The 17,925-nt window shown below is 30.9% G+C and overlaps 9 protein-coding genes across 9 annotated transcripts; 5 read left to right on the top strand and 4 right to left on the bottom strand.

Moving 5' to 3' along the window:
* Positions 1-42: 42 nt before the first annotated feature.
* On the top strand, positions 43-1,362 carry TVAGG3_0336930 (armadillo (ARM) repeat-containing protein family; the record flags this gene model as incomplete). Its single annotated transcript, XM_001579325.1, has 1 exon — positions 43-1,362. One exon carries the CDS (start codon positions 43-45, stop codon positions 1,360-1,362), a length of 1,320 nt encoding a protein of 439 aa, XP_001579375.1.
* Positions 1,363-1,968: 606 nt separating this feature from the next.
* Positions 1,969-3,066, top strand: TVAGG3_0336920 (uncharacterized protein; the record flags this gene model as incomplete). Its single annotated transcript, XM_051230631.1, has 1 exon — positions 2,723-3,016. One exon carries the CDS (start codon positions 2,723-2,725, stop codon positions 3,014-3,016), a length of 294 nt encoding a protein of 97 aa, XP_051100361.1.
* Positions 3,067-3,198: 132 nt separating this feature from the next.
* Positions 3,199-6,332, bottom strand: TVAGG3_0336910 (RNI-like family; the record flags this gene model as incomplete). Its single annotated transcript, XM_001579326.1, has 1 exon — positions 3,315-4,490. One exon carries the CDS (start codon positions 4,488-4,490, stop codon positions 3,315-3,317), a length of 1,176 nt encoding a protein of 391 aa, XP_001579376.1.
* A 52-nt stretch (positions 6,333-6,384) lies between these two features.
* Positions 6,385-8,824, bottom strand: TVAGG3_0336900 (protein kinase protein; the record flags this gene model as incomplete). The annotated part of the gene is made up of 1 exon (XM_001579327.1): positions 6,396-8,816. One exon carries the CDS (start codon positions 8,814-8,816, stop codon positions 6,396-6,398), a length of 2,421 nt encoding a protein of 806 aa, XP_001579377.1.
* Positions 8,825-9,402: 578 nt separating this feature from the next.
* On the top strand, positions 9,403-10,575 carry TVAGG3_0336890 (uncharacterized protein; the record flags this gene model as incomplete). Its single annotated transcript, XM_001579328.1, has 1 exon — positions 9,460-10,515. One exon carries the CDS (start codon positions 9,460-9,462, stop codon positions 10,513-10,515), a length of 1,056 nt encoding a protein of 351 aa, XP_001579378.1.
* Positions 10,576-11,008: 433 nt separating this feature from the next.
* Positions 11,009-12,872, top strand: TVAGG3_0336880 (uncharacterized protein; the record flags this gene model as incomplete). The annotated part of the gene is made up of 1 exon (XM_001579329.1): positions 11,026-12,060. One exon carries the CDS (start codon positions 11,026-11,028, stop codon positions 12,058-12,060), a length of 1,035 nt encoding a protein of 344 aa, XP_001579379.1.
* A 139-nt stretch (positions 12,873-13,011) lies between these two features.
* TVAGG3_0336870 (vacuolar protein sorting-associated protein 26c family) lies at positions 13,012-13,891 on the bottom strand (the record flags this gene model as incomplete). The annotated part of the gene is made up of 1 exon (XM_001579330.1): positions 13,013-13,891. The coding sequence occupies one exon, from the start codon at positions 13,889-13,891 to the stop codon at positions 13,013-13,015; it is 879 nt and encodes a 292-aa protein (XP_001579380.1).
* A 433-nt stretch (positions 13,892-14,324) lies between these two features.
* On the top strand, positions 14,325-15,362 carry TVAGG3_0336860 (uncharacterized protein; the record flags this gene model as incomplete). Its single annotated transcript, XM_001579331.2, has 1 exon — positions 14,325-15,362. The coding sequence occupies one exon, from the start codon at positions 14,325-14,327 to the stop codon at positions 15,360-15,362; it is 1,038 nt and encodes a 345-aa protein (XP_001579381.1).
* A 10-nt stretch (positions 15,363-15,372) lies between these two features.
* Positions 15,373-17,502, bottom strand: TVAGG3_0336850 (plastid DNA replication; the record flags this gene model as incomplete). Its single annotated transcript, XM_001579332.1, has 1 exon — positions 15,373-17,502. One exon carries the CDS (start codon positions 17,500-17,502, stop codon positions 15,373-15,375), a length of 2,130 nt encoding a protein of 709 aa, XP_001579382.1.
* Between the last annotated feature and the right edge of the window lie 423 nt (positions 17,503-17,925).

Below are 17,925 nucleotides of genomic sequence, written 5' to 3'. Positions count from 1 at the left end.
TTCCAAAAAATCCAAATAAAAAGTGACAAATTTTGAGATTTTATGGATGAAGAGTATAAAGATCAGATTTCCAAAGATCAATTCAGTTCTCATAATCAAGAAAATATCGTTTCCGACCAGCCAAACAATGTAGATTTTGAATCTCTCCACTATTCAATATCTGCTGTTGTAAATAATTTGGACTTGCCTTCAAATCTAGAAGTGATCAAGGCAAATATCAAAATATCAACGAAATTTATTGCAAATTTCAATAATCAAGACGTTTTTAATTCATTTATTGAAATTTTACAGACAAACAAAGCAGAATGTGGCTTAATCATGATTTCCATCATCGGGAGACTATGGAAACTCGAAGAAAGTTTGGATTCTGCTTTTAATGACCTGCAAATTCCAGAAATTATGATTAGTTTATTCAAAGAGAACCCAATTCCAAATATTCAATACAAAATTACGAAAGCTCTTACTAATTTTGCAGCAATTTCGCAAAATAATATTGAAATTTTAATATCACTTGATTTTTTATCATTACTCAATATGTTTATTGTCGAATCAGATGGATATGAGACCAGGGATGTTACTTGCGCTTTCAAATTCCTTCAAAATTTTTGTAAATTCGGAATTACTGATTATTCATATGAACTCATGCAGTTTTTACCTCATTTATCCCATTACATTGTTAGTTCTGAGAAAAAACTACGAGAATTGGCTTTCCAATTGTTACATCTTTTTTTATCAAACGAAATTTTGTTTGAAAGAAGTTGTTTGATCAATATTCAGAGCCAGTTAGTTGAATCTGCACGTTTAGACCTGATACAGAACGATTTAATCCTGTTTTCATGTGTTTACAAGTTTATTGAAAACGGATTTACGAATTGCTTTGCTTCTGATGACTTCATTACATCGATAAACTGGCATCTAGAGAACAGCGTTCGTTATAACATCAAAACATCAATCCTTATCGTTTATTATATGACTGATAAGCATTTCGAACTAATTGAGAAGCACCACGTGTACGAAAGTTTGTTTTTGTTTGTTGACAGTTCTATTTTTGATAATAAATACTGGTCAATCAAAACTATTTGCAGATATTTGTCAAAAAGCAGTTATGATTACCAAGTTCAGTATATTGACAAACTTCTTGATAGTATACCTGATTTCGTTGAGTCATTAGATGAGAAAACAATCATTGATTTACTTTCAATTTTAATTAACTTATTAACGAATAATAATGAAGTCTACAAGCCAATCATGATTGATCTAGACTTACCAGATATATTTGATTCAGATATTGATACAAAACTCGATGAAACTGATGATTTAATTTCACAATTCTTAAAATTCTTTGAAGAACCAGAGAATTGACTTATATATTGTTATTGTATTTATTTAAACCTTTATATTATTATTATTTTATATATATATAAATTTGAATTTTATAAAATTTAAACAGATTATATGATGAATTTTAACTATGTGATTAGATTGTCCTTCATTTTATAACATTTTTTAGTTCATTACATGATACTTGAACTTCTATTTTCAATTGAAAAACATAATAAAGAAAATAATTTTTCTAAATGCTAGAGAAGGAAAAGAATTGATTTCCTCGGTTTGAGGTGCTAAAAATCATACTTTGCCGTATTGAATCGATATCATAGCAAGAAAATATAAGGTAAAACATCTCTATATATTGCATAACAATATATTTACCTAGAAACAGTAAATTTCCTTGACACATATGTGAGAAGATATCAGATTATGAAGAATGAAGCTAAGAAATAGAGAAAACAAAAAACAATCTGATGATCTTTTTAGAGAAATTGATTACGAGCTGATTGGAATCGCCAGCAAATGTGACCATTCCTCTTTCGGTCTAATGAACCTATCTATCCTACCATTATAGATTTCAGTCGTAGAATTCAATTGAATTTATCGGAATGATCGCTTGTCACTTTTCAAAATCATCAAAATAGCCAAAATAACAACACCTTATCAGAATTTCGAGAAAGGAATTACGACAAAATCGCAGTTCCTATTAGTTATAGCAATTATAGTTGTACTTATTTTCCAATTAAACGAATTTTCCAAGTCATCTTTGTCAGAACAATCATCTATCGCATCATTCTACCATCACCGATTTTCACAGAAGCATTATGATCCAGAATTAATATTCTGTTCAAAAAAACATCTCGATAATTTTACTCATCAGCTTCAATACATTCATACAAACGTAATAACTGATCTGCCATGCACTATAACTGAAGTTGGATTACAAAACAACTCAAAATATATCTTTGATGCCCAATATAGCGCTCGATGCGGAGCAGACGAAATTTCATGGAAACTAATGGTAAACGTCAGTCAGATCCAGTCAAATGGCTGCAATAAAGTCAATTACAAATTAAAATTTTCAAAAACTACATATCAACCTCAACCTGTCGTTACTGTTTTAGGTTTGCTCATATCTATAGCAGGCTTAGTTGATGCCATGATACGCACAGCCAATACGTCATACTTACATCTATTTTGTATTCATATTTTTTCATTTTTATTTATATTCGGAGCAGGCAATATAGATAGGACAATTTGTCACACAGTATTATGCATACAGTGTGCGATGTCATTACTTGGACTTTCAAAACAGTACATTTTAAATTATTCCGAAATAAGTCCAACAAGTATGTACTTAGCACCAATACTACTGTTTCCTTTTGTTATATGTATGCTTGCAGGAGGATATTGTACTTCATATTCAAAGCTTTATACAGCATTACGTTCATCTTTCGCTCTTTTGTTCGCTGATTACGTTTTTCCATCGCTACTTGAATTCAATGCTGAACAATCAGTCCATTGTTTCCTTTCAATGGTAATTTCTTTGACTTACATGTTGTTTAGCTTAGTTTGCCTTGCAAACTTTGCTTCCGAACAGTATCTCAAATACAGAAACCATGCTTATATATTCCAAGGAGATTCCACTCTTCCAATGATTGAAAACAATCAGAATTCAATGTTATAATTTGATTATATCTTTTGTTTGTATATTTTTATATAAATACTAATTCTTTAGAGGTCTTTTAAAAGGTATCTTTTTGTATTTAAGATAACTAATTTAGTATAATTTTCAATTTTAGATGAAAAACTAGTTTAAAAGGCATTTTGAATTATATATGATGACTTTTTCGATATTTTGGTTAAGATCATTAATGAGTTTTATGCTTTTATTGAAATTTGGAAAAATAATTTTGGTATTTTTCAGAATATATAAATAATTTACACAAAATATAAAACAGAAAAACAATATAAAGGAAATAGTATCAGTTTTCATTAGTTCCGGTTAATTGAGCTGCTCTTTCTTTCATATCACTAACAAGCTCAGCCAAATCCTGAGCTCTTTCGCCGACGAAGAAAACATCATCAGCATAAAGCAAGGCCTTCTTCTTTTGCATAAGGTTCTTCAGCCTTTTTCTGAGTAATGCGTTTTGAGAAGCCAAATCTTCATCATTTGTTGGAGTATCGCTATATTCAATACCATCATATGAATAATCTTCTTCCTCCTCACCTGTGTAAGAGTAGTCGCTGTAATCAGATTCTTGTGTTGATGAAACAAGAGGCCTTGGCTGTTCCGCTTTGATTTGCTCACTATCGTTAAGTTTGTGAGAGTTTACTGATTTTGGAGAGACTGATTTCTCTGATTTCGTAACATTTGGTGTAATTGGTTTGAAAAGTGGCGGAGGAACGTGTTTCATGAAGCGATCGTCGTCCATTGTTGTAGTAGCGATTGTAGCGTTATCAATTGTTACATCTGGTTCGCCATTTCCATCTGTTAAGTCTTGATCTGTTTGTAATAATTTCTGAACGCTGTTTATTTCATCTTCTGTAATATAATTGCCATCAAGGCAAAGTGTTGATAATCTTCTATCAACAATACTTGTTGTTGGTCTCTTTCTAATGAAGGTTTTGATGTTTGGAATTGATCTGGACGTAATTCCACAAGAAACAAAGGAAACTTCTTGGTATTGGTATGGATTTATACGTGGAAGGAATGATGTAAGATGATCATCTGTTACAGGAACATTGATAAAGCGTACAAACTCTAATGTCGGACATTTTGCGATTGATTTCAATAAAACAGACAACATACCTCGAGGAATCTTCATGGATGAAAATTCGATTGATTTGAGTATTTTTGTCTTAGGCAATACGATTTTCAAAATTTTGACAAGATACGGAATAAATTTTGGTTTTTTGTTTGCAATTGATTCGGCAATTATATTCTCACATCGTTCACTTTTATGTCCAGATTTTGAATAGTTGAATTCGAAATCGCAGTTGAAACTTACTTTTTTAACTTTTTTATATAAAAAATTTGGCAAAGCATTGAAGAATTTTTCGTAGTGATTGAATTGAAGAATAGAGAAATCAAATGAACAATAGGCAACATCGCCTCCACCCAATTGATACATTCCCTGAGTTGTAAACGCGCTCGTCATTTTTGGAAGCCGTTTAAGACGTTTATGTAAACATTTCAGAATTTAAAAAAAAACTGTCAAAATGTTACTTTTGCGGTTTGGAATTTTAGGGAGGCGACCGAAGAGAGCCTCAAAAAATTTCAAACCGCAAAAAAGCTGAATATCATTTTAGCATAGCATGGACTGCAGAAAAAAAAAGTCTGTCGAGACTTTTCAATGCTCGATTTTAAGGTTCCGTTAAAATCGAGCTAATCACTGAACGCTATGACAGACTTTCATATTTCTTCGGACTGATTCAGAGAATTGAGCTTGAGCTCAATTCTCTGAAAAGTCCGGAAAAATATGTTAAATTTTTTTCAAGAACATATATTCCTTTTCTCCTAAATTCCAAGTAACCAGAATTTTGAGACAGATTGCACAACCTTGGTTAGCAAAAAGATTTACAAAAAGACCTTATTTTCATAAATTTTCAAAATCTAGATAAAGCCCCAAAGTTCAAGCATTTCTAATTCTCAAACAGTCAAATGTACCATGTAGTTTTCCAATAAAAATATGTTTAAACCTTATTTCACAAGATTTTAAAATTAATTACGTTAACTGCAAAGCTTTGGAATATATTAACTTTAGACGTAAATGGGGCCCGCCCATTTGCTTCGTTTCTTCATAATTCTATTGATGATTGGAATCAATTCTTCAATGATCCACCTCCAACTCCTTATTCTGATGGATCTAAAGAGTATTGGAAAACAGATTCAAGTGAAAAATATTTTGTTACAGACTGTAATTTTGGAGACTTAAAGACGGCATGTATCAATGTGGATTCAGTAGGTCCGAATTATTTAGGAATCAGTGAAACAGAATTTAATAAATGCAGTGCAGATAATCAGTGTCCATGCACACGCTTTCGAAATGGACCATTTTTCCAATATCGAGTTACAGGAATAAACTGCTCAGTGACAAGTGGAACAAAAAGTGGAATGCACGCTGCAGTTGTAGCTAGAGAGAATAGTACTGATCTAAGTCTGATTGAAGAAACATCAATTTCAGGTTATTCAAGTGAAACATCAGGTTCTGTACTTTGTAATAAGTATGGAAATATTTCATTTGTTTCAATCAATGAAAGTAACTGCAAAACTAAATCAAATGTTGGATATGTTATTTTAAATGATGCATCAGGAACATCAAACATTAAATTTTGTCAATTTATTTCAAATGAAGCAGATTATAGATGTTATTGGCATGGCTATTCACAACATTTCATTCATTGTAGTAATTATATAAATAGTTCTTACTCTTCAAAACCAACAACCTATCCAGGAATTTTTTATCTCAAATACGAAAGTTCTCTCCTTTCTATTTCTAATTCAGTGCTGAAAGAAAACTCAGGGAAAATTTTATTATACACATATGATTCTAATACAAAAATAATTACTGATAAATGCTTTATCGATAACCCAAACATAGAAATGACAACTTCAGGAAATGGAGAGATTCAATTAAATAATAATAACATAATTTCTCTTTGTATCCTAGTGAAGATCAAATACAAAACTATTTTACAAAACAAATACCGTAAAAGCAATAGCTATGATAATCTTTATTTCATTTTATTTTTATCTAAATCTTAAAATTATAGATTCTATTTTTCATTTATATTTTTTATGCAAGTGATTCCATAATCATATTCCATAAGATACATATTATTTCTCATATATTTCAAATAACCCAATACTAGCACTATTTTGTTAAGAGCACATTAATCGCCGACTTCAAAGTTGATTGAATGCTAGTGTACTATAAAATTGATTTTCAATAGACTAATATATATATAAACATGGACGATTTTATTGTCCATGGAATTGATTCTAATCCATGGACATGACCAATAAAAAAAATTCTCAAATATATAAGTATATAACTAACAATTTATTTATCGATATCTGCAGCTGCGATATTTGCAATGAATGTTGCGGAGATCTCTGTGTATGAAGGATCAGACGAAATCTCTTTAAAGAACTGTATCATTCCCAATTCCTTGCATTTCAAAGCGCAAAGTTGGTACTTACTCAAATTAACAATTGTAACAATTGCATCAAGAGTTATTGAACTAGATGTCTTGACAATGTCCCAAAGCTTAGGAATTGCAATCAAATACTCAGAGGAATCACCGAATTCGCTAAGAAATGATACCAAATGCACCATTGACTTAAGAACTTCGATGTTATTTGATGCAACACACAAATCAAGTAATCTCTTCAAAACTTTGTTCTTTTTCAACTTCTGTATCAAGTCTTTCGATGGATTAGGGTACAAAATAATGAGCTGGACAATAATAATTGCACTTGTTTGGTCTTTTTCATGTAACAACTTAGAAAACATTCGTGTCAAATTCGAATTCAACAATAATTTCTCTCTGAGATCTTTGTGTCTGAACATAACAAGGAACAATCGCAATGTGCTCAGTATTGTAGGCAAAGGATCAATAATCCAGCTTAAATCTCGTGAAATAATCCTTGCATAATCAAATTTCTCGGCAATTGTGCATAAAACAAAGATTGCGTTCTCGTTACCCCTTTGCGCAGTCTTAAACAGTGCAAGGATGATCTCTGGGTTCGCTTCTACCGTTGGACAATGCAATAAAAAGGTAACTGTCGGATTTGCGCAATTTTCGTCTTTGAGAAGTTCAGTTAACCTCTGTACGGACAATTTGGAATGGGCACAAATGGAAAGAGAAACGATAGAATTGAGAGCTTGAACAGAAGTTGACATTTTCGAAGCCGTTTCGGCAGTTTCGAAGAATACATCTGCACAATTCTCAAGTCTTGCCTTCGCGTAGTCTTTGTGAGTCGAACATAAATAATATAAAGTTTCTATGTACTCAGTTGCGTAATCGCTCTTCAGAAACTTCTTCTCCGAAGTCAGTAGTATATCGAGAATGTCCCAAGGATCTTTATTGTCTTTGAATCCTTGAGAGTATAATTGTAATAAAATTAACGCTGATTTTATATCATTTGCAATGATTTGGTCCATTTCAGAATGGAATGAACTATTAATTCCTTCAGGGAAAAATGTAAATAATCGATGGTAAAGTGTTAATGCTGAATTTTGTGCTTCAAAGTCACAATAATCAACTAATTTATGAATTCCTGCCGCAATAGCCTCTCTAGCTATTGCTTTGGTCGTAATGGCTTCCGGTATATTGTTAATTACGAATAATTGAGTAGTTCTTGGTACATTTGGCGACAAAAGAGGGGAAATTTGCTTCCAGAACAACTTACAGTTCTGGTCATTCAGATTACTTAGCGCCTTCTTCAGGGTGGTCTGAATTTTCGGATTATTCGTGGTTAAATCAGAAAATTCGTATAAAACTTCGGATGTCGAATTTCTGACTAATTTTACTTTCTTTACACGTTTTTCTTTATGTTGGATCATAAAACCGTTATTTTCAAGAAATTCTTTTAATTCGTCGATATCTTCTTGTTTTGCGTTAGGATATGAGACGTTTCCGCTCGCAAATTGCTCGTAGATATATTCGAATGTTGGTCTTTCGTCTGGGTTTTGAGCCCAGCATTTTTCAATCAAATCTTTCAATTGTTGAGGAGTTTTTTGAGGAATTTGAGGTCGTTTGCCTTCGATCATAACTAATCTCATAACAACTTCTTGGTTAACGTTCTCCCAGGGTATTTTTTCTGTTAAAAGTTCGTATAATAACATTCCATATGAATATACATCGAAAGGGAAGCCGTATTTTTCTCCATTAAGGGCCTCTGGTGCCATCCAATGGGGAGTACCGATATTTACTGTCATTATTTGTGGAGTTTCTCTGTAAATTCTCGCGATACCAAAATCACAAATTCTGGGATAGTATTTTGAGTCAAGTAAGACATTCATTGACTTAAGATCGCGATGGATAATACCTTGTAGATGAAGAAAATGCATTGCGTTGGCGACACCCATGGCAATAACTGTTTTTTTAGATCCTGTCAGTATTTTCGATTTTGATTCAGATCGCATTAGCTTAAATAGAGATCCATTTGGAATATATTCTGTTAAAATGGATAATGGAAATTGGGGAGAAAAACCTAAAAATTTAACAAAAAATGGATGATTTGATGCGGCAAGAGTCTGTACTTCACGTGTAAAGTTAACTATATCTTTTTCTGTAATGCATTCGCTGTATAATTGCTTCAACGCGCCCTTACTATTCCCTTCTTCATCAGTAACGAGCCAAACTTCGGCATAGCCACCTTTGCCGATTAGTTTGGTCTTCTTTAGGGAATTTGCATCAATAATATACTTACTAAACTCAGATTTTATTCGTTCAAGCTCATCTGAGTTGTTCAGCATAAATTTTTTGTAAATTTACATTTTAATTTAAATATTTCTCGATACCTTTCTCAAAAATATTGTTTTATTCATATTATTATTGGACCCACGAATCACTAATTAATTCAATCTTTTTCATAAATATTAAATTTTTTGTGATGTTTACATTATTGGCAATGATTTTGATTCAAATCAGAAAGATGCAAGCAAAATGAAGCATTCGAATATTACCATACTGTATAATTGGTTTCAAATATTTTACTATTTGCAATATCTATCAGCTTTTGACAATATTTAGCAAACATATTTTTAAAATATCTGGCAACATATCACCATGAAGTCTTGAGATGCTTTGCAAACTCTGGCTAAACTAATGTCATCATTAGCTATCCTTATTACATGATTCAATCAAAGAATAAAGATATAAATTCCAGAAATCTTTGTGGATCGTGTGAATATCACTACAAAATCATCATTTGTCAATATGTCTGTTAATTAGTACTGATTCCTATCTCTTTAATTGAAATTTATTTTTTGAATTTGACTTATCGAGCTCTTTTCATATCAAACCAATTCTTTACATATTTGTATAAATGATTATGTGACAATCATATTATTTACAGGCGAGTTAAACGTGCGTTTAGAGATTTTTATCTTTAGAAAAATGAGTTTGGCGCTTGAAAGACGGTGCCAAATCTTCCAAAAGAAACTTGAACAGAATTTAATGATTGCTGATACTCAAATTCAACAATTGATGGACTATTATACATCATTAGAAGCCCAAAATACAGAATTAAGTGATCAAATTACGCGCCTTGATAATCAATTTCAACAAGAAGTAAGTATTAAGCAAGGATCAGAACTAAGAAGAAGGGCTCAACTTAAATCAAAGCTTGCCTCACTAAAAGATCAATATCGACAAGAAATATCAGATCTAAAGCATGCACAAGCACTTCAATTGCAAGAGATACAAAAGGATTTTGAGAATTCACTTCAAAAATTACAAAATGATGATAAAAAACAAACAGATAAAATCGAAAAAGTTTATAACCAAACAATTACAGAATTAGAAACCACATTAGAGAAAACTCAGCAAGATATTACTATTGCTGATAACGAAAAAGTCGATTATCAAACGAAAGACATATATGAAGCGCAAATTCAAGATTTACAAAACGTTCTTGCTCAAAAGAACCAAGAACGTGTTAATAACCTGCTTTCTTCGAAACAGAAGCTTCTTGACTGTGTTACATCTCTTGAAGAAAACGAAAAAGAGCATAAACTAAAAATGGATCAAATGAGAGAGAAATTATTGCAAGAAGAAGCGGCCTATAAACAAAAAATACAAAGTATAAAGGACAGTTATTCATCTACGCTCGGTCCAATTAAGAAACAGATAACAAATCAGGAAAATCAGTATCGAAAAGTTAAAAAGGAGATTCATGACTTCAAATCAGAAGCAAGTATACAATTAAACAATATGAACACTGTTTTTGAGCGAACAAGACAAGATTTGACTCATTATTCCAAAATTAGTCAACAAAGTACTGTAATTGAAAAACCATCAGCAAATATTGATACAAGAAGTGAAGAATTAAGAAGAATTGTTCGACAGAAGGAAGAAACGCTAAATAAAGAACAAGAAATTAATAATAAACTTAAAAGAGAAATTTGTCGCCTCAGATTTGAAAGAAGAACTGCAAAAAGCGAGTTTTGTTAAAACTTCAATAGATTTTATATTAAATAAATGTTAATAAACTATTTTATGTGTGTATTAAACTAAATTTACATCAAGATATTATTTTTAAACTCTAAAATATGTGTGATATCTTGTTATTTCTCAAAACATATCATACAATTGCAAGTGGTATTAAACTCAAAGTTTTTTTAAACAAAATTTGTCAAAAATTCAATGTATATTCAAAGTGATGTGATGATTTGTTTGCATTCAACTAGCAATCTAAATTATTAAATTAATTAGTTAACCCAGGTAATATATCTTTAATTATGCTCCAATTACTATCAATTATCAATATTTTTTCAATTCAAAGATTAATTCTTAAAATATATCACGCAATATACGGACGTCAATTAGCTTCCATTTCATATGCATATTTAATACAATACTACATGAAAATTTGCGAAAAAACACATTGGGCCATTTTTAGTAATATTGAAAAATCAAAATATTTAAAAGCTTTTTATATACATTATTCTTTATTCACTGTTTATGAGTTTTTTACCGAATTTTGAATTTGGTATTCTCTATTTTGATTTTCTTCTACATAAATCAATTGATGATTGGAAAAGATACTTCTCTAATCAACCACCAACTCCATATTCTGATGGGAAGAATTTGTTCACTAAAACATTTTCAACAGGAAGTTTCTTTATTACAGATTGTAAATTCGGAGATATGAAAACAACATGCATCAAAGTAGAATCTGAGGGAATGGCATATTTAGGAGTCAGTGAAACAGAATTTAATCAATGTTCTAGTTATGAAGGTTCTCCCTGCACATATTTTGAATCTGGATCATTTTTCCAATATCGAGTTAAGGGAATAAACCGTACCATCACACCTGGAGTAAGTAATGGAATTCAAACAGGAATTATAGCAAGAGAGAATAGTCAAGACTTAAATACCGTAGAAGAAACTTCAGCTTCAGGCCATCATAGTGAAACAGCAGGTTCGGTACTTTGTAATTGGTATGGAAATATTTCATATATTTCAGTAAATGTTAGCAAATGCAAATCATTATTTAATGTTGGATATCTCATTTTTAACGACGCATCAGGTATATCCAGAACAAAATTTTGCTACTTTACATCGAACGAAGCATCTGAAATATGTCATTGGCATTTGCACTCACAGCACTTTATTAGTTGCAGTAATTATTTAAATAGTTCTTACACTTCACCAAATGCAACTGATCCTGGATTTTTCAATCTTGGATTTTCAAATGCTTCCCTTTCGATTTCAAATTCTGTAATAAAAGATAACTCTGGTAAAGCTTTGTTATATTCAAACCCTGATAACTGTAGTATTATTGTAGACAGATGTCATTTAGACAATCCAAAAATAGAAAAAGTAGCATATAGCCAGGGTAACATACAATTTATGAATAAGAATTTCATTTACATATTAAATGTTCCATATAAGAATTGTATTTTCACAGATATCAAATACAAAACTATTTATGTGAACAAATTATGTAGATGTGATTCAAATTTCATTTATTACTTTGCATTTTTATCTAAATAATAGTTTTTATTCAAATTAATATTTCAGACAATTCACCAAAAGATTTTCCAGTAGATATTTTGACAGGAATTTTGACATTGAGACCGAATTCATAAGAACACTCTGATGATTTCTTAATTTTGTGAATCAAATCAATGAAAGAAAGAGTTCCTATTTCTTCGTCTGTTTCGAATATCCATTCGTCGTGAATCTGAATTATTGGAATTAGATTGGTCTGTTTTATTACATTTATTAGTGCGAATTTTACGAAATCTGCCGCAGTCCCTTGAATGATTGTGTTGACTGAAATTCTTTCATCTCTCATCTTATCAGATACTTTTTGGCATCTTATGTTTGGCAAAAATCGATATTTCCCAGAGAATGTTTTTATGAATCCTTTGTTCTGTGTTTCAATCACTGTATTCGTGATGAAAGATCTTATCCCTTGAAATATGTCTATGACTGAAATTCCACTCATGTTTTCAACTTTCTTACCATATATCGTTGCATAAATATTTGTTTTCGCTTCTTCCCTCATATCTTCTGTAACATTATTTTTATTAAATATCATCTTCGCAATTATTGAATGAATATCTCCTTTATCTATATTACAAATATCTTTCAATTTCTTATCATTAGACAAATGAGCCAAAATTCTCAATTCCAACTACATATAATCGTGTATTAATTATACTATTTGATTATTCTTAAAATTGCCATCATCAGTTTACTCTTTCTAGGATAATTTAGTTTTCAATTAAATGATTATTTCATTATAAAAATTCAAATATGACAATCTATAATTTGTATTTATATTCATGATATATTAAATATTCAATATGTGATCATTAAAAAAAGTTAAAATATAATGAAAAATGTGAAATTACTAACATTTGTTAAAAGAATGATATTAAATTTAATTATAATATATAAAAGACATAGTTTATGTTAAGGAAATGAAAATATGATGAAATCACATCTTCAAATCTCGATATAAAATAATAGGAACGTCGTATGTTGAAGTTTGGCCAAATTCAAATCGGATATGGATTCGTAATACGAATGATAATGAAAAATTCTTGTTGCCTTGAGATGCTGTCATGAAATTACGTTGCCATTCAATTAAAATAGGTAATTCGCGACCAATGAGAGGATCTCGTTCAGAAATGCGTGTTTTAACAACTTCGGTCTCAAGTGAAACACGTTTGCCGTTAGAATAGAAACTTTCTGTCATAATGATAGAACTAGAGACAAAAAGGATCAAATCAGCTGATTTGTGGATGATAACATGGCCAGTAATAGGGTATCGGTTTGAAATAATAGGTGTTTTGAGGTAAACACTGGCTTGGAAAGAAACTGGAGGTAATTCTGGATCTTTGTCACAGATTTCGATGATTTCGTTGATTGGTGGGCCAGATGGCTTGACTGGTGACTCTTTCAGGATCATTTTAAATGGAAACCAAAAGGTTTCTGAACTAAATAAACCGGTTTTAACTGTAAATTCAATGGAGTAGTCACAACTGATGTGGTTACCTCGGAATGATTCTGGAGCATCAATATCTGATGGAACGGTAAAGTATAAAACGTGTTCAAAACGGTGATCAACGAAATGTGAGATTTTGTCAGTAGGAGCGTTCCAACTCCAGAAGATCTGTCCGTTTTCTTTAGGAACACCAACATCAAACTTACTGTAAAAATGAAAATTTTCGTTTTGTGTTAAAACACCATAGCAAAGAATAGAAATGTCTTTGACACGAACACCTGTTTCGATTTTAGATTTGAAAATGACTTTAATTGGTTCGTCAAAGATGTATGTTCTGCTAGATCGATCAAATTCTGCATAAATATTCATTAAATTTTATACAGGGGAATACACTATCAGAAATTATAAATCATATATGTTATTAAAAAGTATATGCATATGAATATAGATTTCATGATTTCCGAAAACAAAATTTTTTGGGAAAAAATTCAAATTTATGAATGAATCTTCTATTTCTTCCATTTTGTGCCATCGAATTGACTGAAAATCAGTTGGTTCATTCAATAGTTCTATTGTTCATACTCCAAATACTATCAATGATCGACGATTTCAAACTTCAAAGTTTCAAACTCACAATAAACAAAGATTGTAACGAAAACATAAAAGATTTCTTATTGCTCTCTTATAAATTCCAATGTTTTAAGCAAACCATCGACAGAATCTTTCTCAAACTTCTCAGAAAAGAAATTTCCACAAATATAATTAGTTTTTTCTCAAATTAATTACTTATATTATATAATTTATGAACATTTTATCATACAATGCAAATAATGCTCGTTATTTCTCGTTACTTTTTCATAAATCGATTGATGATTGGAATCGATACTTCAATGATCCACCTCCAACTCCTTATTCTGATGGATCTAAAGAGTATTGGAAAACAGATCCAAGTGGAAAATATTTTGTTACAGACTGTAAATTTGGAGACTTAAAGACTGCATGTGTCTCTGTGAAATCAGTAGGTCCGAATTATTTAGGAGTCAGTGAAACAGAATTTAATAAATGCAGTGCAGATGATCACTGTCCATGCACTGTTTTTCGAAATGGACCATTTTTCCAATATCGAGTTACAGGAAAAGACTGCACTACAAGATTGACACATAATGGAATTCACACATCAGTTCTAGCTAGACAGAATAGTTATGATCTAAATCTCATTGAAGAAACATCAATTTCAGGTTATTCAAGTGAAACATCAGGCTCTGTACTTTGGCACAAGAACGGAAATGTTTCATTTGTTTCAATCAATGAAAGTAACTGCAAAACAAGATATGCAGTAGGATATCTTATTTATAATGATGCATCAGGAACATCAAACATCAAATTTTGTCAATTTATCTCTAATAAAGCCGCAGTTTCAAAATGTTATTGGCATTGGTATTCCCAACATTATATTCATTGCAGTAATTATTTAAATAGTTCATACTCTTCAACAACTACGACAACTCCTGGAATTTTCAATCTTGTTTCCCCAGATTCTTTAATTTATATTTCAAATTCAGTTATAAAAGATAATTCAGGAAAAACCTTACTATTTTCAAATTTCGGAAGTAGTAGCATCATTGTAGATAGATGTTTTATCGAGAATCCAAATGTACAAATGATATCAGCAGGATACGGAAATTTTCAATTTATCCATAAATATTTCATTTACATTTTAAATGTTCCACATAAGAATTGTATTTTCACAGACATGAAATACAAAACTATTTATGTGAACAAGATATATAGATGCAGTGAAAACAATTTCATTTATTTCTTTGCATTTTTATCTAAATAATAGTCTTTATTCAAATTAATATTTCAGACAATTCACCAAAAGATTTTCCAGCAGATATTTTGACAGGAATTTTGACATTGAGACCGAATTCATAAGAACACTCTGATGATTTCTTAATTTTGTGAATCAAATCAATGAAAGAAAGAGTTCCTATTTCTTCGTCTGTTTCGAATATCCATTCGTCGTGAATCTGAATTATCGGAATTAGATTGGTCTGTTTTATTACATTTATTAGTGCGAATTTTACGAAATCTGCCGCAGTCCCTTGAATGATTGTGTTGACTGAAATTCTTTCATCTCTCATCTTATCAGATACTTTTTGACATCTTATGTTTGGCAAAAATCGATATTTCCCAGAGAATGTTTTTATGAATCCTTTGTTCTGTGTTTCAATCACTGTATTCGTGATGAAAGATCTTATCCCTTGAAATATGTCTATGACTGAAATTCCACTCATGTTTTCAACTTTCTTACCATATATCGTTGCATAAATATTTGTTTTCGCTTCTTTCCTCATATCTTCTGTAACATTATTTTTATTGAATATCATCTTCGCAATCATTGAATGAATATCTCCTTGATCAACATTACAAAGATCTTTTAATTTCTTATCATCAGACAAATGAGCCAAAATTCTCAATTCCAACTGAGAATAATCAACAGAAATCATTGTTTTCTTTGTTGGAGGCAAAAAGAATTTTCTTATATTCAATGACTGTTCATCATTAAAAGAAGGAATGTTTTGTAAATTTGGAAATACAGAAGAAATCCGTCCTGTAGCTGTAGAAAGAACTAAAATCCATGGATGTAATATTCCTTCACTGTCACTTTTTTGGTCAAACGATAACCAATTTGACACCAATTTTGACAGTGATCTGAATTTTTTGATTAATTCAACAATTGGATGATTTATGTCATCCAAAACCAAACTGTTTGTCGGTGCAAATTCTCTGTGTTTGATGTTTTTGTGTCTGGAATCAATTGTTTTCGTTTGTGCACTGAATTTGTTCGACTTCAGTTTCATCTTTTCAAAAAGAACTTCACTGACTTCAAATGGACTCAATATGTTAAATTTACAACCGCTCAAACCGTAAATTTTGTCAGAAATTTCTTTCAATTCCGACTCGATTTTATATCTTTCAAATTTCATGTTTTCGAGGTCCAGCTTGAAGCTCTTCTGATGAATTGTTCCCATAAATCTTAAATGTCTCATTTCAATGTCTTTGTACCATTTGTAAAGTTTATCGTCTTTTGTAAACTTCTCAAATAATTCCAAAGTTTTATCAATTATATTTTCATCTTCTTTGATGAAATTTAGTTTCTCCATTGGCATCAGTGGCTCGCAATCAACGAATGACTCGGTATTCATCAGCCAAACAATGACAAATGGATCGACAATCAAAGAAAAGTTTTCTCCAAAGGAAGGATCAATGGAAAAGACCCATGTTGAATTGGGAATGATGTTTATCGCATCGTTATACCTCTCATCAATGTAATCAACAGTGATTGTGCCGCTTCCTTTTTGATGCAATTTGATTTTGTCGATTTTTTGGGGATACTGCTTTGTTAGCTTCTGTTTTCCAAAGGCAATGTTGTTGGATCCATTGTCACTGATGATTTCCCATAGAAAAACCTCTTTTTCTGAAATAATAATATTTTCATTATTATTTGAATTGATTTCGGTTTCTTTTGTAGGAATATCGTGATTATCTGTTGATTCCTTTTCGTTATCACTAATGTCTGATGAGTTTTGCTTTGGAATTTCATCATATATTATTTCGTCATCAGAAGAAAGGAAATTGCCTGTAAAATCTTGGTTTGTAGCATTAGCTTCGATATTTTGTTGCTCTTCATTGGTTGGTTCTTGTGTATTTTGAGTTGAATTTTGAATTTCTTTGATTTCTTGGCTTTCTTCGCTAGCTTCGCTATGAGGTTGTGTATTTTGATCATTGTTTTCCATATCTTGGGCATCGTCGAGGTCTGAAGGAGGTTCTGCGTCGGTCAAAAAATTTTCTTCAATTTGCTCTTGATGGAAGTCTTGGTTTTCTTCACTAATATCATTCAAGGTATCTGGAAGAACAGGGATGTCTCCAGTCCATTCTGGGAAAGCCATCTTAAATAGTTCTTCGTAGTCATCCATTTCTTTACAAAATTTTGCATTCATTGCATCACATCATAAAAAGTGGCATCTAATGATGGGAAAATTTTACTATTAATTTCTATGTTATTAAGAGAATTTACTTTATAAGCAACCTTTATTTTGATTTTTCTTGAAAGAACGCCGAAAATTAAATATCAAATTCTGCACCTCTTCATCATACATGAGCATAAATCATTATATTGGTTATATCTTACATATATAAAGCTTATTCTTATTGAAATGTAAGTAATGTTTATAATCAAATTCTAAAACAAATAGAATCCATCTGAATCATATGTTTCAGCATGTGGTTCTATAGTTATATACTTCAATTTGCTTGTACCGATATACATAAAGGTTAATTACTCTAATCTTAGCATAAATCAAATACAAATTTAGCGAATTTATTAAATGAGAAGAAAT

Source organism: Trichomonas vaginalis, chromosome V, assembly GCF_026262505.1.
Source record: "Trichomonas vaginalis G3 chromosome V, whole genome shotgun sequence".
Lineage (NCBI taxonomy): Eukaryota > Parabasalia > Trichomonadida > Trichomonadidae > Trichomonas > Trichomonas vaginalis.
This window is presented reverse-complemented; position numbering and strand designations above follow the sequence as displayed.